The sequence below is a fragment of the Hipposideros armiger genome, unplaced genomic scaffold (genome assembly GCF_001890085.2).
Source record: "Hipposideros armiger isolate ML-2016 unplaced genomic scaffold, ASM189008v1 scaffold_2, whole genome shotgun sequence".
NCBI lineage: Eukaryota > Metazoa > Chordata > Mammalia > Chiroptera > Hipposideridae > Hipposideros > Hipposideros armiger.
Window position 1 is genome coordinate 5,199,317 of NW_017731352.1, and position 24,631 is coordinate 5,223,947.

Sequence of the window (24,631 nt, forward strand, 5' to 3'; positions counted from 1 at the left end):
CTCGAACCACTGTTGCTCAGAGCTCAAACTCTTGAGCGAGCTCTTAACCAACTGAGCCACTCAGCCGGCCCTTTATCCTTAAACTTAATTTTTAAATTAACTATCTACCTGTCCAGAATGTTGTAGATAAGTAGGTTTTTGATATATGTACCAAGTATAGCAAGAGAAGTGAGCAGTTGGACAATAGGGAAGTCCTAAGAAAGTTAAGGATGAAGAGGTAATGTTAGAACTGAGACTTGAAGTTGGAGTAAGAGTTTTGCCTCAAAAGTCAGGTGGACATTTCGGGTTTAAGAGAGCACAGTATACAAAAGCCCAAAGGCATGAGAGGGTAGAAGTTTCTCTGAGAACTACAATTTGATAGTACTACTAGAGAATAAGAATGGAGATGAGTGGGAGATGAGGTAGACAGTGAGGGTAGATGAGGGTAGGGACCATGTCTGCAACTCATTGTCAATTAGGAGGGTTCAGTTTGGCTAAACTAAGAAGATGCTGGAAAACACAGGAGATAGGAAGTTCTTAGCTTTACAGCAGGCTAGTTGGAATATATACTATTTTTGGAGGCAGGTGAAGAGCGGCTGTGCTTTTAAATTCTTAAATCCTAAATTACATAGGACATTTGGATTTCTTATAGCTCTTGGTTACCATTGGAGAAATGGCTACTAATTTTAATATTTCCTTTTTTTTTGACACCCTTTATCAAAGTTAGTTGACCTTCTTGCCATTTAGTTTGTATACATTGATGATGTATATTGAGCAATTTTATATATAGTTTTAAAATCTTTAATGATATTGAGCTATAATTCCAGTTCTATGCTTAGTCAACAGTTATCTGAGAAATTATCTCGTGCTCAGCGTCTATCATTAATATATTCCACCATTACAAAACCACCTACATAGGCATGCTGAATTCATTCTGCCTTCAGTGTATTTAACACTTTTTTTTCCCCCCATATGAGAAGTAATAGCAGAGAGGTCCAGAACATAGACTCCAGAGTTTTCAATTCTAGCTTCATCACTTATTAGCCACGTAACATTGGGAAGGTTCTTTAACTGTTTTAACCTCAATTGCCTCATTCATAAAAAGCATGCATGATAAAAGTAAGATTTTAGTGAGTATTATTGAGAATATATGTAAAGCATTTACCACATGCCAGGCACTCTGAGAAGGATTAATAGATGTTTGCTATTGTTTTTAAATATTCAACAAATACTTATTGTCTCCTAGATGTAAGGTACTAAGCACAGAAACAACAGAATTTTATTAAGAATACAGATGGTATTTCTTTTTAAAATTCTATAACTTTCATAATTATGTTTTCTGTTCTGTGTCTTTGTGAATATATTTTAATATATTATTAGTATAGTGATTTTGATGTATATTCATTTATGATCATGAATAATACTTTTTATATTTTTAGCAAAATATTCCATCAAGTAGATGAACCATAATTTACATCCCTATAATTCTCCTGTATCAGATGTGTTGGTAGTTTGTAGTTTTCATTGTAATAAATAAAGCTCATCTATCCCAACAAATTTTCTTATTACAGAGATATAATTTAGCTAATTCTTCAACCTTCAGGATTACAGGAGGTCTGTGCTCTATCAGGTCAGTGAAAATAAACATAATGCCCTTCATTATGAAAATGGTTAGCTGTACTATTCTGTTAGATGGGTTTTATTAAAGGGTGTCCACATAGTGAAAGCCTTAGCATATATGTAGAATTGTCTTTAACCAACAACACCATATGTATTCATAGATTTTTTTCTTTTAATACACTAAACTCAAAATAGATGTAAGGGGCTGGCTTTGTCTCAGGAATGTTGTAGTTATGAAAAGAATTGGGTGGGTGCCCACTCTCATACTGTGTGGTGTAGGTATTTAAAGGATTGTTTGGTGTATGTTCATTGTGGGGTGTAAGGTTTGTGAGCTGGGGAGGCTTTGCAGAGTGTCCTTGGCAATGGATTATTACAGCTTAGGTGAAATTATAGGAAGGATGGCTGATGACCGTTACAGGATTAGTTCTTTGATTATCTATCATGAGCATGGCAAAACTTTGGAAATCAAATATTTTTCCTTAAGTTTTTGATGGTGGGAAACATGACAATGGATCCAACTCATCACTTGAAGGAAATGTATTAGGTAGGAACACTTGACCGGGCATGAGGGTTGGGAGTTTATACAAGTGTATCAGTATGTGTATTACCCCTGGGGATTCTCCTATAGTGGAAGTGTAGATTGATTCTGGTTTTCTGCTAGTATAAGAATCCTGTGATTTGTGTGTGTGTGTGTGTGTGTGTGTGTGTGTGTGTGTGTGTGTGTGTGTGTGTGTGTGTTCTCTCTCTCTCTCTCTCACACACACACACCCTTGCATCTCCAAATTATTTCTTCGAATAGTCAAAAATGGTGTTTTGTTCAGAAGATAAGAACTTCTGAAAGTTTCTTGTTACTTATTTCAAATTGCTTTCCAGAAAGAATATACCAGTTTGTACTCCCATTCATATTAATTTATTGGTTCAACAGCTATTTTTTTAATGCCAGCTGTATATTAATAGAGGACCATAATAGTAAAGCCCTATTCTTGTCTAGTTTCTAGTTTATAACCTAGTGGCGGTATGGGTAGTAAAAGATATATAATGTATATAATATAATTTTAAGTAGTGAGAAATGACATGATCATAAATAAAAACAGGTGAGGGTACAGAGAATGAGGAAGTAGAGGTAATACTTTAGACAGGGTCGGCAAAGATAGGAGAGGCCTTTCTAAGTTAACATTGAATAGAGACTTACAAACTATTTTATTGTCAGTCTCCCTACATTTATTAAAGCACTGAGTATTGCTTTTAAAAATATCTGCCAGTTCAAATGAAAAATATTTTAAATTTTTATTTAAAATTTTATTTTTTCATTGGCTGTTTATTAATTATTGCTTGAAATATTTAATTGCGAACTATCTTTTTATTTGTAGTAGTTGGTTATTGGACTTTGAATTGCTATAATCCTTAACTTTATATAACAAAAAGGCATAGTATTCAAGTTTGGCCTCTCAGAGAGGGAAACATGAAACTTAAGATGAAAATAAGTGACTTTTATTATTGTGGCTCCTGGTAATAGTTCTTGCTGAGATTTTTACTAAGGCTGATTTTAGTAACTGAGGTAGCAGATTGTATTAAAGGATATTGAACATGAATTATTGAGTTGGTGCTGATGAGTATAATTGTTTAGAGAACAGTGTTGGTGCCAAGATTTCTGACTTGTTCTTCGAAAGGACCTGTTTACTTCCCCCTTCTTATAAATTTTTGCCTTTGGACTTGGGAGGACTTAGTGTATGAATAGGACAGCTGATTCCCTCCACCACTGGAGAAATGGCCTTGTGTTTTCCTGTCCACAGGTTTAGTAACATTTGCTGTTGAATAATTAAAATTAATTTAAGAAAACCCCAAAGGTGTGGGAGTTAATAGCTGGCAAAATTGAAGACAAAAGAGCTTTCTTAGGAAATGTACTTTTCCAAGTTCAGCTTATAATGTTTATGATGTGATTGTCCCTTTTATTTGCTTACTTATCACAAAAGGATTGTTTATAATTACTACACTAATATTCTGGCCTATAAAAATTATTTTTTATGCAAAGCAAGGTCTTAGATTCAGGTTTTCTTTATTAAACGTATATTATGTATGCTAATCCAATACTTTGAATTAAAATAATGAGTGTTTGCAATTTGGTTTCTAAATAGCAATGAAACCACTTTTGCTTTAAACTTAGTACTAATAAAAAAAGAAATAAGTTCCTTATCCAAAGTTGGACAAGAAATAATTTCCAGTGAATAGATTTCATTTATGAATACTTCTACTTGTTCCATTCATTTATTCAGTTATTTACTCAACAAATATATGAGTGCTGCCAGTGAGCCTGACACTTAAAGGTGATGGATATGGTGGGGGCAGAACCATACGGTAGTCACTGTCCTCATGGAGTTTATAGTCATAAAACAGACGTGAAGCACTGGACAGACAATTAGGAGACAGTGTAATAATTGTAATGATAGAAGCTTGGTAGTACCTGAAGCAATAAGTGGGGGCCATACCAGATTCAATCCAGGGTCTGAGGGTCACAAGAGGCTTCTAACAGAAGTGATGATTTTGCTGTGTGGTTCTTGGACTCCTTGACAAAGTACATGTGTGCCTGCACATATACACCCACACAAGAGACTTTAAACATTTTAAAAATTCTTTTAATTGTGATGAAAACATATAATATAAAATTTACTGTCTTAACCATTTTTAAGTGTACACTTCAGTAGTGTTAAATATATTCACATTGTTGTGCAACCGATCTCTAGAACTTTTTCATCTTGCAAAACGCAAACTCTGTACCCATTAAACAACTCTCATTTCCCCCTACCCCCATCCTGTGGCAACAACCATTCTGCTTTCTGTCTCTCTGAATTTGACTACTCTAGATAACTCATATAAGTGGATAAAAGTTTTTTTAATCTTAGGTTTTCTTTCTGTTGTTCTAAAAGTTGCCTGAGTTCCGCTACCAGTTACATATCCTTGGTTTTGCTTTCCTTGACAAATATGAGAAGATACAGAAGCGTGGGGATTGTTACATGGCAGTGTTCTTGCCAGTGGAAACATGAAGCCAGCATAGCCGAAGGGAGATCTGCTCTCTGCGGCCATCCTGAGAAGTCGTCAGGCAGCATGGAGCCATTGTAGGAAAAGCATAGTTTGGAAAGGCAGAAATATTATCAAAACTTGCATTTTTCTCATCTCAGAAGACTGTCTTAAACCAGAGTTTGGCAGACCTTTTCTGTAAAGGTCCAAATAGTAAATATCTTAGGCTCTGTAGACGATGCGATCTCTATCATGATTACTCAGCTCAGTCATAGCAGCAAGAAAGCCACCACAGACAACATGTAAACTAATGGGAGTGTCGGTGTTCCAGTAATACTTTAGGAAACAGGTGGCAGACCTGATTGTCCCACAGACTACAGTTTGTTCACCCATCTTAAACTATCCTCAAGCTACACATGACTGGGTGAAACCCACACCTGGAGATCATTAAGCTTGCTTTGTGACCTAAAGCAGAGGGAGAAACTCAATACCATATTTTATCAAATTTATGCCATTGATTATCAGTTACACCTTTCATGTACCAGTAAGAACAAAAAAAAGTGCAACCAATTAATTCTAAGTTCCCACTGGTTGTATAATGCATCTTGGTTGCAAAAACATTAAAATGTGGGGTGGGTTAGAGAGTGTGTCTGAATCAGTGATGTGGTGATAACAGCAGCCAGCATTTGAATTCTTACTGTGGGTCACACATCTTGCTTAGCACTTTACATGCATTATCTCATTTGTCCTCATAACAAATTAATGAAGTAAATGAAAAAGGCTTAGAGCAGTTAAATAATTTGCCATAATAAGCAGTGGAGTCTAAGATTCAAACCTGGGCAGCCTGGCATTAATCCTGTGCTCTCAGCTACTGTACTGTACAGCCTCGTTCATTTTTGGTGCAGTCCGTTTTCTCAAATGCCATTCACACTGGAATTGATATAGTTTATTATAGTGATTTGAATCATTTCATGGAGGAAATAGCAGCTACATCAATTCCCTTTAACATGTCCTTGCAATTTCAGACCTTTCTCAGGGCAGCCAACTAGTGGTTTTCGTCCATTATGTGCCTGCTGGTTTCCTCAAAGAATAATTATTAATTAACCTCTTCTGAAAATGTTTTTAAAATGATAACATTTATGAACCAAGCAAAACTTGTGCTGGAAGAGAAATCTTGGTGCTCCATGAAACCTGTGATGCCGGCCAGCACCCTGGTCCTGCTCCTGCAGAGGAGAGGGAGCGCCACATGTCACTGTCACTCACCCTCTTGTGCATATGTGAGCTTTGCATTGAAGATGGTGCAATCCTGCATGAGTGATGCAGACTTCACCAAACATGACCTTACAGACTTTGGAAAGCAGATAATAGATGAGCCATTGAGCCCTCACAGTCTGGAGAATTCTGTTGTTTCTAGCGCAAGCCTGCTTTCAACTGATGGAGCAAGTAGTGAGTTTGCCGGGAAGAGAGTTGAGGTTTTCAGTACTTGTGATCATCAAAAAGAAAAGTCAAAATGGAATGGCAAATAAAAATGGCATGCATGTGACCATCTCAAACTGTATCACAGTGTCATCTTATTCAAACCAAACAGAGGCCATCTCATTGAAATTCAGTTTGGAGAGAGTTAAAGTTTAGTTTTTGCTTTACTTGCATATTAACTTTCACTGGGAAGTAAAGAGCATCTCTCATAAAGATTATTTTTATATTCTGTGAATGAAATTTCCACTGTAGTGAAGTAAATTTTATTCAAAATATTTTAGTTTGGAGGAGGGGGGGGAGTGTGGAATTGCAGTTTTCTGAAAGAGAGTCCATTAACTTCTGATTTTCACAAGGGTCTGATAGCTCATAAAGCCCGATAACCACACTGGGCTGACCTGAGATGTGCAGGATGAAGAAATGGTAACTGGTGAAGATAGGTTGCATGGGGCAGTGGGGGAAGGGAGTGCTGAGGCCTACAAGCAAGAAATGGGGCACGTTAGAGACTGAGGGGGCGTTGGTGAGCTTGTTGGTGGACCATGTGATAATGTACTCGTACATGATTTGCCCGCTTTCCCTTAATGAAGAAAACTCTCTGGTCTAGGTATGATTTTTCTGTCATTAATCTGTAGGAGCTTTCAAACCACCCAGATTTTGGTCATTACGTTTAGAAATGTGAAATGAGGAAATGGTAAGGGACGGTACCTAGCACAGAACTTGACACACAGACACTGTGCAGTCAGGGTGTCTGCAGTGAATAAGCCGATGTTCTTGGGACACTTCCTGTGCATATGCAGTGTCATTCCAAACTTGTTTTTCTGTTTACTCAGACCATTCTTTCTGGCAAACTTGCTTTTGTTGGAAAAAAAAAATCATTCAGATTGCAATAAGCATACCCTTGTGAACCGTAACAGGGCAGGTACTGTTAGCTTGTTTGGGATATTTGGCACTGTCTCCAGGAATAGCACAAATATGTTACCAAGAACTGGGTTATACTATTGCTAATGGGAACAGTGTGTCCATGACTGTGTGATGAATTCGGCTTTTCTTCTAACTGGAAACTAAGTTGTGAACAGACTTGGCAGTATACAGATCATGGTAGACAGTTTTTAAAAGATCCTTTAAAAAAATCTTTCAGCTTCTGCAGAAAAACTATATTGACATCGTAGAGGGCAGAATGTTGTTTAAATCACGTTCTTTGGTAGATTGCCAACTACTTTCTTTTGTTCATTCCCTAGAGGAAGTTGGGTCATTGACCAATTCTTTCATCCCAGGGAGAAGGTAATGTGAGTGGCCTAGCCTCCCTTGCACATTTTGCAGGGACCTCATGGGGTTTGCCCCACCTCACCTGTAAAAATTGCCCTGCTGTATATTTAGTTGCAGTAGAGGTCTTCTTAGAACACTGAACTCTATTCATGTGTGAGACAAAGAAAAACAGGGTGATTAGGATTGAAAGCACAAAGATCGCACTAGTAATTAACTAATGTGATTCAGTCAGAGTAACATCGAGGCCGTACCCGACAGTGCCTGGCACTCCCTGTTGTCTCCAAACAACATCTCGTCTTTTCCTGAGTAGATGTCTTTCTGCATTCTCTCCTGAGGGAGCTGAGAAGGGGAAAGTGGAGAGCAGGTTGAAAAATGTCTATCACTAAGTGTGTCCAGTATAACTTCAACTGTTGCCAAGAAACTTTCTAACACAGATCCCCTTGGCTTTTGGAACTGAACTGAGTGAGCTCTGTGGGAATGCTTCGTGAAACCCCTGATGAGGGTGTGGACAACATGACCAACAGCAAGAACTTCTATTGGCATATAGGATGATGTACATGGTGGAAAGCTGTGCTTACCACCTAATTTAACGCATAATAAGCTTTAGACAGAGAGTGTCCTGACTTCCGGGAATCAAACAAGTGGTACCTTTCTTTGCATGTATGTATGTATCCATTCATCTGTAGATGGACGTTTGAGTTGCTTCCACCTTTTAGCTATTGTGAATAATGCTGCTGTGAAGGTGAGTGTAGAAACATGTCTTTGAGAACCTGTTTTCAATTATTGGGGGTATAAACTCAGAAGTAAAATTGCTGAATCATGATAATTCTATTTTTATTTTTTTTAGGAACCACCATACTTCTTTCCTTAACATCTTCACCATTTTTACATTCCCACCAACAGTGCCCAATGGCTCCAAAAGCATTTTTTTAAATATTGATGATGTGTGTTCAGTGTTGCTATGCTGACATTATTCTAATAATTTGTTTGTAGGGTCTTTGGATTGTCTGTATATAAAATCATATCTGAATAATGACACTTTTGTTTCTCCTAATGGATATATAAATTGCATACTATATGACAATGAAAAGTGAATGTACTGTAGCTACATGCATTAATGTGTATTCTTAAATATAACATTGAATTAAAGAAGCAAGGTACAAAAGGATACTTTATAGTATGATTCAATTTATTTAAAAGTATAGAGACAAAATTAAGTAAAAATGTTACTATGGAGACATACATAGGTGGTAAAACTATAGAGAGTAAAAGTCAAGCTGGTGGTTACCACTAGGAGAGGAATGTGATACAGACAGATACATGCAGGCTTCTAAATTATGGCAGCGTTCTTTTTTATTTAGGTTATTCTTTCAACTGTATATATTTTATAAGCTTTGTATGTATGATGTTTCACAATGAAAATTTTTTAGGTGAAATTTAAAAATAGGCCTGTCTCACCATAAAGAAAAAGATTTTGCTTCTTTGTATTCTATTTTTTTAAAAAGCATATTCAAAGAAGCATTAAATAGGTAAAAATATTTCTGAACAGCTTTACCTAAAATGAATGTGTGAACCAGGGGTTTTCAGTTAAATTGATTTTCAGCCCCTTGTGAGACCTCTCAATAATGAGGAGCATGAGGCACTCTTCTCCAAGACTCTCCACAGATTCTTTTCTGGGAAGTCAAAAGGAACAACTAAATGGAAATGCTTGGCGTTTAAAAGATAATTGGAAAATAATTGCCTTGGTCCCATTTGCTAATCCTTTTGAGTAAATATAATGCACCCAAGAAATTCTCCTAACCTAATAATAGACTGTGATACAGTAGAAGCCATTGTTTCACAGTGGCATTGCTTTTACTGACTGGTTGATTTCAGCAGCTGGGTTAGAAAGGATAATAACCCACAATGTTAGATCAGGGCTACAAAAGGAAGCTCTGCCACTTACTCTCCCTTTTCTAGTAGTGTGACACTTAAATTGGACTTTTTCTCCCAAGTGATATTACCCGTTCCTTGGAAATGCCGAACAAATGATGTTCATTCAGAGCAGTGGAGTCCAAATATAACATCCTTCAAGGAAAGTCAGTCACCTGGGCCATGGGCACTTGGTGTGTGTATGTTAAGCATCCAAGTTGTCACCACCCATATGTTTTCCTCACCTGGGCCAGGTGCTGCCAGGGAAGCATCTGATGTGGTCTGTGTTCTTTCCTGCCTCCCGTCCTGCCCCCTTTCTTGGTGGTTTGCACCCCAGTATTTAGGTGGCACCCACTGGAAGACTATGGTGCCCACGGACCTGTCCACTCCTCTGGTTCTTTTCCTGTCACCAGCCCTTCTTTTGAATATGAGGGACCACTGAAGACTACTTAGTGGCACTTACCAGGAAGATTGACAATCCTACCACATTAGGAAATAATTTAGAATGAGTGATAACCAGGGTGATAACCAGCAGAGAGTCTTGGAGAAGAGTGCTTCATGCTCCTCCTCATTTACACCAAACAAGAAGTGTATTCATCTGCACTTGGCAGTTAATACAGTATCTTCCAGGGTAGAGGAAATCAGAGTCACAGACTAGTTTTTGTGAAGAGCTGTTAACAGCAGGCATTGTGTGGTCAGGAATCTACATATGACATGTATGATGTTTGACCAAGTATAAAGGGATTTTTGCCTCCACAGCCTAATATGAGCCCGTCAACTCCTTTCTCAATCACAGACTTCATCCATGACACACACACATCACACACACCTACAGGTAGCAGAACAAATGAAAACAGCTCAGTGTTCGCTGAGCACTGTCTCGGTGGTGGTATTTTTTTTTCAGTCCCCCTCAAGTGTTATCCATCTTACACCATGAAGAGCACATTTGATGACCTATTCCGTTAAAGAAAGATAACAGCAAAAAAAGTCCCATAAGTGATTAGAAAATACATTGTGATCTTTTTAAAAAGCCTTCACTTTTCTAACATGTTTAGACTTGCTTGCACTTTGCTTTGAACAAAAGAATTTGGGCTTCCACTGTGTCATTGTTCCTTTAGGATGAGGGAGAAGTTGAAGATCAAGGCCGTGTGCTCACAGAAATAGATGAGGGCATAGGGAGGAGATGGGTCTTGGATCCTCTCAAGCCCTCTAGCTCTCCACCAGGACATTTGGAACACTGAGAAAACTTAATTTTCCAGTGTACTCTTTCATATAATGATGCCCAAAAGTTAAATTCTTAAGGAAGGAATTCTATCCTTATACATACCTAGAAGTATGACAAAATCCATATGCCACCTTCCCCTGAAGGACAAACTTACAACTGAACGGAGGAGAATGACAAAGAATATTTTGGTTTCAATTTTTGCCTCCTTTGAGAGAAGGAACAATGTGATCAATTATACATATACTTCTCCAGAACTGAAATAGATCCAGAGCTCACCAGAAATATTTACAGACTTGATGAGTTTTGTGTATACTATTTGCTATGTTGTTGCAAATTGGGGATTCTCAGTGTTTGAAGGTAGTCCAAGAGACTTGGATGATCTCACCAGCCTGATGTTTGTAGATTGTAGCTTTTCCCCCTTTTCTCCACTGTAATATAAATGAACCACTGAACTATGTATTTGATTTTGAAACAGTAGGACCTGTGACATTATAGGAAATGCAGCTGAAACTTTCCACAGAGAAAGCAAAACTCTTTAAGGAAGCCTGGAAGTAACCCTGGTTATTGATTTGGTTTAATCTCTCATAAAGCTTTCTGAATTACTTATGTAATTTTTTTTCTTTTTAATTTTAGATTCAACCCTATGAAAAGATAAAGGCCAGGGGTTTACCTGATAACATATCTTCTGTGCTGAACAAGCTGGTGGTGGTAAAACTCAATGGTGGTTTGGGAACAAGCATGGGCTGCAAAGGCCCCAAAAGTCTGATTGGTGTGAGGAACGAGAATACCTTTTTGGATCTGACCGTTCAGCAAATTGAAGTGAGTGCCATGAAGCCTTCTCATGAGCTACTTAAAATCGTTTTTAGCTCTTAGGTTATTATAAACATTACCTTATAAAATAACAGGTGTGGATTTGAGCTAGTCAGGGAGCTTGCTATCTTTAGTCTCTGTATTAGTATATAAAAAGGTTTGGTGCTCCTAAGGGCAAATCCTTAGGGTGATGTAAAAGCTTTTGATCTTTAAATAGCATTTGCAGTTGCTGAAATCTCTGGGTCTGTTCGGATTCTTTTATGTCCTCTCCTCTGTCCCCCTTTCTTTCTAGTGGCAGCCTCCATCACAGCTGGGATGGCTTTCTGAACCCTTTTGGGAGGCTGGGGAGAATTTCACATATCTGGTTGGGTGCCATGGATGCTAAGAACTGTTCTTGGCTTCCTCTTATGGTAAAGTCATTAGTCATAGCCCATAAGCCTTCAGAGGCAGTGGCCCTATCTTTTCATCTCTTTATCCCCAGTGTCTAATGCAGAGCTGGCAGCCACAATAATAACACTAGCAGTAGCAGCAGCTAACGGTTATCCAGCACTTATTATAACCAAGTATTATTCTAAACTTTTTATGTGAATTGACTCATTTGTTCCTCTCAACAACTCTAAGTACTCTCATCCCCATTCTACAGATGAGGTAACCACAGCACAGAGAGGTTCATTTACTGCCCTAGGCTCCCTAGCTAGTTAGTAAATGCAGAATCCAACTTTGAACATAGTTCAGACAGACTTCTAAGACCCTGTTTTCTTCCCATTCTGTGTTGCCCCTTAGCTCCTTCTGGAGATTGAAAAGATTTCAGTTGGGGTGTGATTCATAATTCTGGACATAGTCCTGACAATAGGGAGCCGTGTGTTTGTACCATGTGTACTTTCACCCACCCAACACTCTGGACACAGACTAAATGCTTAGTCATCACTCGCCAATCCAACCAGGGCACTGTGGCTGAGCACATGGCTCCAGTCAAACTACAGCGGGGAGGGCGGGGTCCTGGCTCTGCTGCTGACCTGCCACCTCCCTGGGCCTCAGTTTAGCCATCTGTGAAATGGAGACAATAGTTTCTGTCTCAGAGAGTTGTGATTTAATGAGCAAGTACATGGTAAATTGCTTTGCAAAATGTCTGGCTTATGCTAAGTAGTTACTTCAAATCTATATATTTGGCTACATACAGATAATGTTCCAGGCATTCTGTGATTTACCAATTGCAAGTTAATCTTATACTTTGAAGCAAAAGAAAAATAAGTGTGAGTAATCTGATTGTATTTTCCTCCCTAGCATTTGAACAAAACCTACAATACAGATGTTCCTCTTGTTCTAATGAACTCTTTTAACACGGATGAAGATACAAAAAAAATACTACAGAAGTACAGCCATTGTCGGGTGAAAATCTACACTTTTAACCAAAGCAGGTACAAGGAGTAAAAAATGTAACTCTGAGGGGTGTTACTCCTGGGAAAGGTGGACTTGGGATGTACATGTGCCAAAGACTGATGTTTGCAAGTGTTTGATGCCTTTAAGGCTGAACATTTAATAGATTTGACTGTTATAATCACCCTGTGGTTCTGTAACCTCTGATTCTTAAAAGAGAATCTGCTGGAGATTCTGTCCCATGTCCAGAATACCTGAGGATAGCTTTAGGGCTTTGCTTTCAGGGGGCATATTTGAGCTCCAGGTAGGGCTATGAAAATCTGTATCCCACAATACTGATAACCTTTCCTATGGGAATTAACATCCTACTATAGGCTTGGGGAAATTAAGTAAATTCTGGAGAAGATCTTCTACTTTGGAGAAGGAAAAGTAAAATTGGAATTCAGATAATGAATTGCGATCAAGCTCAGATAAATGGGGAAATAAGACTTCCATTTAAGAACAGACATGGGTCTATGTGAACATTGTACAGGAAGGGTTTTTCTGAAGTTGTACCATTAGTTTTTTTTGTTTTGTTTTTTAATCTATGTTTCCTTGGACACTTTATGTCGCAGGTGGCATGCCCCCATATTACAGCTGGTCTTCAGTCTGTTATAGGGCAGGCTCCTCTTCCCCGTCGCCAGCCCCTGCACATGCTCACTCGGGGCAGGAAGCAGATTTCCGAGCACTGACCTGCTGTTGATTTCTTGGGAAAGAAAGAGCACCATCCCTGAATGTATCTGTTTATAATGGACAGCTTTTCTAAAATAGGTTTCCAAGGAAAAGAATAATCCTACAACCAAATAAGTTTGAGAACATTTACTTACTATATCTCCCCTCTTGGAGAGTCATGAAACCTATTAATATCTTAAAAATATGGCCTCCCATCTGTATGACCATGGAAAAAAATTTTTGCAGCAAATATTTCTCTCTAGGAAACTGAATTTTGGATAACAGACAATGAGATTTTCTTAAATGGATTCACCTATGATTAAATTACTTACTGTTAGTAAGACTGAAAAGGAGGGAAGTTTTATTTAAATGCATTGTTTTTCTTAAAGGTCTGGAATGCTCTGCAAAGTTGATATTGAAAATGAACTTTTTTTTCCAAAGGTACCCGAGGATTAATAAAGAATCTTTATTGCCTGTAGCAAAGGATGTGTCGTACTCAGGGGAAAATACGGAAGCTTGGTACCCTCCAGGTCACGGTGATATTTACGCCAGTTTCTACAACTCTGGTTTGCTGGATACCTTTATAGGAGAAGGCAAAGAGTACATTTTCGTGTCTAACATAGACAATCTGGGTGCCACAGTGGATCTTTATATTCTTAATCATCTAATGAACCCACCCAATGGAAAACCCTGTGAATTTGTCATGGAAGTCACAAATAAAACACGTGCAGATGTGAAGGTAAATACTGAGGAAGCAGTTCGGGGATTCCCATCTTCACATTTCATAGGTTATATATTTCAAAGTTTTTATTGGAAAGTTTCTGTGTTAAGCAGAACATTTCTCCGTTTGCTGACATCACTGGAAGACAGTGAGACAGCACTGTGTAGAGCACCCCGTGTTCTGACATAACAGTGTATATAAATTCAGATTTAATGGTATTACAGTCATCTTTATTTTTTGAATAATCTATATGGGCAATTTTAATTGAACAGTTCCACATATATTTATAACAAAGAACCGTGAAAACACTTTCAATACCTTTGTTCAGACTTTTAATATTCTTCGAGTTGGGTACTTAAATGTTTTTATTTCATTGTTCCTTTAATGAAAATTTACTATTTCTATTTCCACAGTATGTATTTCTCTATATTTTTTTTTAAAGATTTTTATTGGGGAATTGGGGGGATGGGAACAGTAGTGGGGGAGTTGGGGGAAGGGGAACAGACAAGTTGCTGTCTTTTTGTTCTTCAGTCTAGTTGTGGAGGACGTTGCTTCACTGGCCCAAGTTGGCACCATCATTGCGCTCTTCCCAGGCAAGGCAGATCAGTCGCCGGCTTCTGGATGGCTGCTCACTGCGGCTGCTGGCCGCTCACGCTGGCTGCTGGCTACATACGGTAGCCCATGGCAACCCACTGCAGCAGGGGCTGCAGCCTACGCCATTGCCGGCGACTCACGGCAGCCCAGGTCCAGGTTGAGCTGTTGTTCAACATCTTAGCTGTGGAGGGCAGTGTCACTGGCCCTCATATGTGGGATCCGAACTGGGGCCCTCTGGCATCCCAAGCCAGTTCTTAACCATCGCGCCACTCGGCCAGCCCTTTCTCTATATTTTTTGACGAGACCCACTCGTCAACCGAAGCTACCCGAGTGGATTAGGTGGGAGATTAGGAAAGAAACAGACGAAAGCTGGGATCAGGAGGTCCACTGACTGCTGATGGCGGAGCAATGGCCCAGTTTATTTTTTGCACAATGCTTATATAGCAGTAAGCAGCTGCAGGGGGTCTGTTTAGGCAGTAGTAAGTTACATTTTGTTATGCACTTCTCAGAGGCACCTGCGGCTTCAGCTGTTCTTTCCTCTTCACGGATCAATGAGGGTGGAACGTTCCCTGAACTGTTCCACAGGCTGTGAGGACCCTGTCAGCTCACAGCCTACTCCCCACAATTTTTTATCACTAATATCTCTGTAGTTGCACAAAAGCTGCAGTTGTTTGGCACAAAGCAAAAATTTGATTTTTAAACTTCACATGTTCAGTGGTGGTAACACTTGGCCTTTGATGAAATGGTACCCAAGGTTTTACTAATTACCCACAGGGAGTAAGAAAAGCGGGCTGTGTGTGAATACGACAGTGATCAGTCCCTGGGCTGGGTGCTGTGCCTCTTGTAAACGGCCCCCTCACACAGGATGAATGCTGCCCTCTTGCCACATTGCCGTGGCCTCATGACTGTAAGAACATCTCTAGGCTGAGGCCACTCGGGTCACCTCTCATCCACATATGCCTTTGTCTTCCCTTTTCTCCCCTCATCCTAGAGCCAGTCAGAGCAGATCTGAGGTGGTGGGCCTGGTTATTTGGTGATGGATGGTGGTTTGGGAATCAGAGGAAGGGCTGTTCCTGTAGTAAACCTTCAGAAAGTGAGGAAGACTGATGTACTCCCAGGGCTTTTATTACGGACAGGAGGGCGAGCGTACAGTAGTATAAACGGACAGGCATCCTAAATTACTTTCATCCCACCGTCACATGTATGTTGCTTTAAATCACTGCCAGTACTTTTTGTTTCTGAGGGATTTCATTATTAGTGTCTTCTCTATAACATTCATAGGCTATCAGCAGTGTGACATGGTGGTAGGTGGGAGAGATGTGAAGGCACTCACTTTTCTCTGCCTTTCTAGGGTGGGACGCTCACTCAGTATGAAGGCAAATTGAGACTGGTGGAAATTGCTCAAGTGCCAAAAGCACATGTCGATGAGTTCAAGTCTGTGTCAAAATTCAAAATATTCAACACAAACAACCTCTGGATCTCTCTTGCAGCAGTTAAAAGGCTGCAGGAACAGAATGCTATTGACATGGAAATCATTGTGAATCCGAAGGTAAGCCAAGTGCCGGCCCTGGCTCCGTTCCTGAGGTGACCACAGGCCACACACAGACCCGCTGCTCACTGGTCTGGCCCGTCCATCCCATTGGCCACTCCTTTTGGCCTAGTCAGTCTCCCCAGTTCCTGGCCCCGTCCTTCAGTCTACACCATCCCTTTGGCGTGCCAAGTTGTGGTGCCCTCACTTGGCCCCGGGCTGTAGTAGCAACAAGAGCAAGAGTACTGGGCCCCAAAGGAGGGACCTACCTCAGCCTGCTTGCTGCCCGTACTTACAGGCCTTTTGGCCAGAGGCACCTTGCAGGAGTTTTCTGAACCTTTGGTTCTTTGTCATAAACAGGGAATGTTACTGAACATAAGAGTTATGACACTGGAAAAAGATCACATGTATAAGTACCTGGCTTATGGTACGTACTTGATAAGTGTCAGTTCTCCAAATTCTGTTTCCTTCAATGAATCCCTGAAACTACTCCCCAAATATTAACTATCCCACATAGAACTAAGTTGCTAAAACCTGTGTTTGTCTCCCTTCCCTCTTCCTATCTTACAGACTTTGGATGGAGGCCTGAATGTCATTCAGTTAGAAACTGCCGTCGGGGCTGCCATTAAAAGTTTTGAGAACTCTCTAGGTATTAATGTTCCTAGAAGCCGCTTTCTGCCTGTCAAAACCACATCAGATCTCTTGCTTGTGATGTCAAACCTCTATAGCCTTAATGCAGGATCTTTGACAATGAGTGAAAAGCGGGAATTTCCTACAGTGCCCTTGGTTAAATTAGGCAGTTCTTTTACAAAGGTATGTAATTATAAAGATATCTTCTGTTTCTCCTAAGACTATTACTGCTTTCATCAGTGGGAGCATGTTAATTCTGGCTTCACAAAGCTTTATTGAGCCTCTGCCATGTGCTGGGCAGTGTTCTAGGTCCTAGATATTTAGTAGTAAATAAAAAAGACTAAGATCCTTGCCTTCATGGATATTCTGGTAGGGTAAGGATGATCAGTAAACAAACTGAATGTATAGTCTGCCAAGTGGTGGAAAATGCTATGGAGAAAAATCAAGTGTGAATCAGAATGTATGGGCAGGGTGGTCAGAGACAGCCTCACTGTGAAATGGAGTGTGTCATGCAGGTGTCTGGAGTGAAAGCATTTCAGGCAGGGGGAACAGCAAGTACAGTAAAACCCCACCCTATGTAAGTGGAATCCAAAAAATTTAATCACGTAAAATGCTGAGACGTTGACAAGAGTGATGGAGTTAGCCTTGGGGCTGGCCTGCAGAGCACCCCTGGGCCACCCAAATCTGTTCTAGTCCTGACTGCAGTTTAGTGCCACCTGCTGTGGATGTGCGTACTGCCTGATATTGATGGGGATGAGTATGGGTCCTGTGGCTGTGCTGGAATTTCCAGAATAGCATCTGGCATTTTGGGAGTCTCCCCATTTAGTGCCTCTTTCATCAGCCTGGTTGGGCTGGGAAAATCCTGGTGATACAAGATGGAAATGCCAACCATGTTTCAGCTATCCTCCACTCTCCCTTCGCTTCCTCCCATTCTCCCTCGCCTCTTCCACATTCTGCAGGAGATAAGAGCTTTAGCTGCCCCACTTTGAGAACAGGGGCTCAGTGGGCAATGGCTGCAGCAGAGTGAGCAAGTGAGGGACTGCGAGTGGGGTGGATAGTTGGTTAAAGAGGGAACAGGCCAGATGGTGTAGAACCTTGTGACTGAATATTGGGAGTGTGGCTTTTTTTTCCTGGTGGATGAGAAGCCATGGAGAGTTGTGAACTGAGGGGTGAATCAGGGAGCAATGGTAGAACCAGGGAGACTAGGGAATAGGATGTTGCCAGGATCCTGGCAGAAGGCAACGAAGGCTTGGCTTAATGTGACGGCAGTGAAAATAGTGAAAAATGTTGACATTCTGAGAGATATTGAAAGTTGTACCTACAGGATTTGCTGTTGGAGTAGATGGGAGGGTAAGAGAGGAAAGAGTAAGGATGACTCCACGGTTTTTGGCCTGTGCAGCTGGAAGCACGGAATCGCCATTTACTGAGAAGGAAGAAAGCTTGGGTAGAATAGGTGTAGGGGGAGCGGGAAGAGGAGTTAAATTGTGGAGATACTGTAGTTATTAGAACTTCAAATGGAGAACTTGAATGTATAAGTAGAGCTCAGAAGAGAGATCTAGAAGAGATAAATTTGAGTGTTGTCAGAGATTCGAAAGTATACCAGATATGCTTGAATAAGATACGGATCAGCTAGGGAGTGGGGCGTGGAGGTGGGTGGTCCAAGAACTGAGCCCTGGGGTACTCCAAGGCTCGGGGGATGGAATGAGGTGGAGGAAGCAGCAAAGGTGACTGAGTTGTTGCAGGTGAGGAATTGGATAGAAAACCATAAGTGTGTGTCCTGAAAGCCAAATGAAGAAAATATTTCAAGAAAAGAGGGAGTGATCATTGTCCAGTGCTACTGCTGAATAAGACTTCATCATCAGATTTATCAGTATAGAGGTTTTGGAACTGACTGAAATGGATTTAAAAAGAGAATGAGAAGAGAAATTGGGAGATATGATATAGACAACTTATTCAAGAATTTTGCTTTAAAGAAAATCCTGAATGGAGCCATAGATAGGAAGGGATATTAGATTTAAGAGGTGTTTTGTTTTGTTTTGTTTTGTTTTGTTTTGTTTTGTTTAAGATGGGAGAATTTATAATGTTTACATTGATGCAATCAAGGGGGCAAGAAATTAAAATGAAAGGGGAATTGCTAGAAAGTATTCTTGAATCGGCCACAAGAAGGGTTGGCCTTAAATTGGAGTAGAAACAATCCAACTGTAGTACTAGGAGGGACAGAGTAAAAGGGGTCGGGGGAGCAGTGGGGATGGTGGTGGTGGTGGTGGTGGTAGAAGCCAGGGAAGTTTTCCAATTTTTCTCAGCAAAATAGGAAACAAAGCCATATAGGGCAATTTCTAGTGCCTGTAAATATAAGGGAATAAGAGGCAAAGACAGTGATCATTTATAATGATAATTTGTGCAGTTGCTCTTCCTAAAATATATTCCTACCCATCCCTCAAGCCCAGCTTCAGTCTTCTTGCTTCTGCTCCAGATTAAGTGAACTACTCATCTGGATCTTAGATGTTGGTTGTCTTTTTTTTTTTTCTAATGTCTGATCTGCTCAGCTATATTGTCAATTGCTTGATTGTAGGGACAATTCTTACCTCCAGGTCTGTCCTGCATATAGTGAGTGCTAAACAAATAGGTTCTTCTCATAGAGGGCCTGAGCTTGGCCATAAACAGAATGTTTTTACAGTTCAGTTAAACTATTTTGTTAAATAATTTAATCCCTATCTCATTTTTGAAACAATTTTTATCTCTTTTTCTTTCAGGTTCAGGACTATCTAAGGAGATTCGAAAGTATACCAGATATGCTTGAATTGGATCACCTCACAGTTTCAGGAGATGTGACATTTGGCAAGAATGTTTCATTAAAGGTGTGTTGTTATGAAAATTACAGTTCTTATATTGGGTCATCGGGAAAGTCATGACACATTTTTGCATTGAAAAACATGGAAAAATACATCATGACTTTCCCGACAACCCAATAGCTTTACAAAAACAGGTTTCATTTTCTAGTCCTAAATTTACCTTTATTTTAAGGAATACTTCTTAGTCTGTACCAGATATTTATAAGACACACATTTTAAAAATGAAATACATTACCACAATATTCAGTATTAATACTGCCTTCCATAGATATAAAACGTACTTAAAATACAATCGTAATTGTTGTATATAGGAATTTTGTGGAATATAGCATTCAAATGGAAAGCAAACACTAATAAATAATTGAGCTGGTACTATTTTATTGAAATATGACAATCTTTCAAATAGAATCACTGTTAAATTAGCGTTAGCTCACTAAAAATGACTATTTGAATCTGAATCAAAGTAGAAAAAATGACAACTTCCTTTATATGGAATATAATCTATTCCTGTTAATCTGTTGTCATCAGTATAAACACAGTTGTTCACATTACTGTAGATCCTGGGTACTTTTATAACCATCATTCCAACCTAGCATAAGAAACAGGAAGGACTATGGGACTAAGTATTAAAACTTGGAACCAAAGATAAAACAGCTTTTTCCTAATTAAATAATTTTTAAAAATCACATACCTAGATTTCATGTGTTCTTCCTATTTAAATAAAGATCTTGAAAAAACAAAAAGATATATATTATATATATATATATATATATATTAACTATTGCTGATACTGCCTCATCTAAACAGTCTCACTTAAAATATGAAAAATTTATCAGTAAACTGTTTTTTAAAAAATACCCAAACTGATACGTAAATATAAACCAAGCACCCTTTAATTTCTTTATGAAGGTAGATAATGCTGGTGGCCTTAACAGATTTGTTTTTCATGTGCAATATTGTTTATAAATATAATTACTGCATTGCAAATGGAGTTCTACATAAACTTGATAATTGTAAGAAAAAAATCAATTGCATCTCAGCTTCCGTTGCAAGTACACTCTTGCTTTTTGTTTTCCCTGTCACATAGGGAACGGTTATCATCATCGCCAATCATGGTGATCGAATTGACATCCCACCTGGAGCAGTATTAGAGAACAAGATTGTATCTGGGAACCTTCGTATCTTGGACCACTGAAATGAAAAATACTGTGTACACTTTATACTAATTATGGGCTAAATAGTTTCTTACAATGAAATGTTCTCTAGGATTCTAAAACAGGCAGGTACTTTACTATGTTACTGTACTCTGCAGTGTTAATTTTTAGAGTTTTCTGCAGTATGCTTTTAATCTAAGAAAAACACAGATGGAAGCAATACTTTTCTTCTTTGAAGAGGACCCTGAAAGTTAGTTCATCTTAAAGTGCAATATTGTTTCATCTTAAAACTGGGGCAGCTCTGCTGGAAAAATCTTTTAACAGAGGCCTCAATGATGGTCACTTTGAATTGCTTGTGATTTCAAAAATAAAGCTGTGAAGCAATAGATGTGTACACTTATGCTTTTCAGTATTAACATTATGAAATCATGAAGAAAAATGGTTTACAGTAACTGCTAAACAGTAACTATATCAGCTGGAAGATTTATTCTTGGACTAGTTAAGTACTCACTGACCAGTTACCTAGAAAATCAAGTTTTTACATTTCTGAGATTCTTGACCACATCGTCGTCATTTCCATAGGAATTAAACTTGAAGGTACTTAGTACCTTTCATTTAGTTCTAAAGCTGGGATGCCTGCCATGCCTTCCACAGACTCTCCTTTCTTCAAACAAAGCAGTGTTTCTTCTCCCAGCTGAAAGGGAAGGGTTGGGTAGAGGTAGAGCGTTTCTTTTCCATCCTTGTTCTCTAGTATAGTGGGTGGGGTATAACATTATAAAAAGTTCCCTTTTCTTGAAGCTTCATTTCTTGAAGCTTGCTTGCCACTGAAAAATGTTCATGAATAATCTTTCGAATCAGATCTACTGATAGTTTCATTTGTGGCTTTTCTCTAAGAATCAGTTACATTTTCCAATTCTTCCATACTTGTTTTTGAGTAGGCTGCTTGTTTAATTTAAAGTTTACTGTGTACTATTAAAAAAAGTTGTCTTTTAAAGTCTGGTAATTTTTTACAGCTTTATTTTAGACAATTTAAGAACCAATGACATACCTCGGTAATGATAAAGGAAAGAAAATAGGCTTTCCTTTCAGGAAATTGAAGAGCACACAATAAGACTACTTTGTTGTACATAATCACCACAAGGTTAGGCACTCTGACAGGGTTAGGCAGGATTCCTGGTGGAGGTGAGGCACAGGCACTTTCATTTGTAGAGTGCTGCTGATTCTGATTTTGAAGGTAGGTATTATAAAAATCTTTAAATAACTTACTCACCACCTTATATTTCTGGCCTCAGCACAGCAGCCTATATTTTAAAAGTTCTATTTCTCCCTCGTCTTTGTTCATATACACATCAAAAGTAACTTGAAAACAAGAACCCAAGGGAACCATACTCTATGTTATCGAAATGTTAAAATGAGAACTCATAAGTAGGCAGAATATACAAAAATGTATTCTTACCTTTGTTAGAAATAAAGCGAAAAAAAACCAAAAAACTTCATAGATATTTTTATAAAAATACAACTGTTAAACTGCAGGCTTTTGTATACCACTTCTGAAAAGTATTTAAATTAGTTGCATAAATAAACACCAATATCTTATTCTTAATGATTACTTGTGATCATCCTTTCAAGTATTTAGACTATTCTGGAAGGCTTTACCCAGTTGACATACAGCAGTGGTTAGAAAGAATAAATATGCAACACACAAAGCCTGAATCAACATTGGTCACTAAAACAAAAACTGAATTCCTAAATCCAAGCAATCAAAAGATGTTTATTTTTTATAGAAAGATCTGTAAAAAAATAATTTTTCAAACAGCTTTACTTTCATAGAGAAAACTTTCTACAGAGGTTGACTAAGATTTTAATATTTTAAATTGTACCATCATTAAATAAGGTGGGACACCATATGAATTTCATTGCACTGGAAGAAATGCAAAGCATTTTTTAATAAAAAGTATACAGAGCATTCTAGTCAACTACAGCTGTGTTACAGCTATGTGTTCTTTTGGATTTGGTCCAAAGAAACCTGAGTCTGTTTCCAGAGAGAATGAAAAATGTTATAGACACCTGATCAGTTACTCCTCACTGAAGGAAGCACAAAATTGGCATTCCTTGTAGATCCCCACTGAATCCCAGTTTCCCAACACTGATACTTTACTTTTTCCCTTTCCCTACCCCAGTTCACTTTGGGTTCCAGGTTCAGTTCTTGAATCACAGGCATCCATATTTTCTTCACAAACATACACATCCCATGGTCAGATAAGCTATCCAGTTTTCCAATGTGTCATCACCTCTTCTGTTCCCAGATCTCGGCCATATTTAGGTCCAAATCTTTAAGGCCTTTTAAGGCTTGAAGATTTCCAGTGTAAAAAGCTACATCTGCTGTGACCAACCTAAACATTGGAGAGAAAATTATTTTTAATCTCACACTTTCTATTCAGATAATTAAAGTAGCAATTCTTACAGAGTCCTATCCTAGCAGCTAGACTATTATTTAAAATTCAGATTTCCTAGGGACAGAATGTCAATATATTTATCTTAGCAGGATTCCTGCTATCATAGACCATTTACCATTCTATTTCAATAAATGTCTTAAAAAAGAATATGCCAATGCAGCTTGGACTCAGTTTCATAATTGATCCTGCCCAACAAAATAAAGATTTATCTTAGAATGAAATACAATAGAGAAAAATAACAGGTTAAACTAAAATGTTTCTTTGATCAGTTGTCACTAGACTAAACATGCATATGTCTAATAAAAACATAGTAATAATAATATGGCAACACTTGATAAAAAGTGAATTACACTTTTGAGCACTGAGCTGTCACATTAATGCCTATACCTGGAAAAACACAGCAAGAACGCTCAGATAAACAGGAATATCAAAGCTGCATGCAAAAAAATAGGGACTGGTCTGATTAAATGTATATTTTGAAAGACATGGCCCATGGAGAAACAAATAGGAGACCTTGATTTAGTAGTTTGTAAAAGACAGGAGGAAGTCCAGCTTTAATATTTTAATGAACACATAAGTTCTAAATTGCTGGAGTACTTGGGGACAAATTTATAAGTGTCTTTGGATGTATGTTCTTAATGTTTCACTTTTTATCACATGGCAGAATTTAGTAAACAGCTTATGTACAATATACTACATAAGTGAGTTTACAAAATGATAATATATATATTTAAGATACGGAGATAATAAATGAGAAGGACTTAAAGGATACAGACAAAATTTACTAGAAGTATTGCCTAAGGGTTGGGGGAAAGACTTGTGATGGGGTCAAGGGGTACTTCAGCTTCATTTGGAATGCCATTTTTTTTAACATGATAAACATTTTTTCCACATGAAAATGACGTTAATCTGTTCTAAGCAGGAATACAAATACTCTCTATATGTCTATTTTTAAAGTATCTTATAATAAAAAAAGTCACAAAAGAGTAAGTAGAGTGCTGAGGAGGGGGAATAGGAAGCAACTGCTTAATTCCTCTTGGGGTGGTAAAAATGCTTGGAACTAAACGTGTTGACTGCACAGAAGTGGTTGTGAATGCATTTAGTGCTACTGAGTTAACTGTAAAACAGTTAAAATTTTATGTTACGTGAATTTCACTTTGAAAAAAAGAAAACATACGTTTTTATAGCCATCACAGCAAAAATTCCTTTTAAACAGTTGATTATGTCTTTGGCTGGTCTATAGGTTAATTGTCAGGGAATTCTTTCAAGGGATCGCTCAAAGACATGAATCAGCTCACACAGCATTAGT

General features: G+C 38.6%; 2 protein-coding genes across 10 annotated transcripts in view; one reads left to right on the top strand and one right to left on the bottom strand.

The window, feature by feature from the left end:
• UGP2 (UDP-glucose pyrophosphorylase 2) overlaps nt 1–21,252 on the top strand; it is a 51,119-nt gene extending 29,867 nt beyond the window's left edge. For all 6 annotated transcript variants that reach the window (XM_019635352.1, XM_019635321.1, XM_019635342.1 and 3 more), the window contains exons 4-10: nt 11,123–11,308; nt 12,584–12,717; nt 13,829–14,126; nt 16,054–16,251; nt 16,801–17,043; nt 19,614–19,718; nt 20,800–21,252. In XM_019635352.1, coding sequence (XP_019490897.1) covers nt 11,123–11,308; nt 12,584–12,717; nt 13,829–14,126; nt 16,054–16,251; nt 16,801–17,043; nt 19,614–19,718; nt 20,800–20,907 — 1,272 coding nt within the window. In that variant the 3' untranslated portion in view covers nt 20,908–21,252. The remainder of the gene's footprint in view (nt 1–11,122; nt 11,309–12,583; nt 12,718–13,828; nt 14,127–16,053; nt 16,252–16,800; nt 17,044–19,613; nt 19,719–20,799) is intronic.
• Nucleotides 21,253–21,617: 365 nt separating this feature from the next.
• Nucleotides 21,618–24,631, bottom strand: part of VPS54 (VPS54 subunit of GARP complex) — a 76,676-nt gene continuing 73,662 nt past the window's right edge. For all 4 annotated transcript variants that reach the window (XM_019635290.1, XM_019635301.1, XM_019635306.1 and 1 more), the window contains one exon: nt 21,618–23,259. In XM_019635290.1, the coding sequence (XP_019490835.1) occupies nt 23,154–23,259 (106 nt within the window). In that variant the 3' untranslated portion in view covers nt 21,618–23,153. The remainder of the gene's footprint in view (nt 23,260–24,631) is intronic.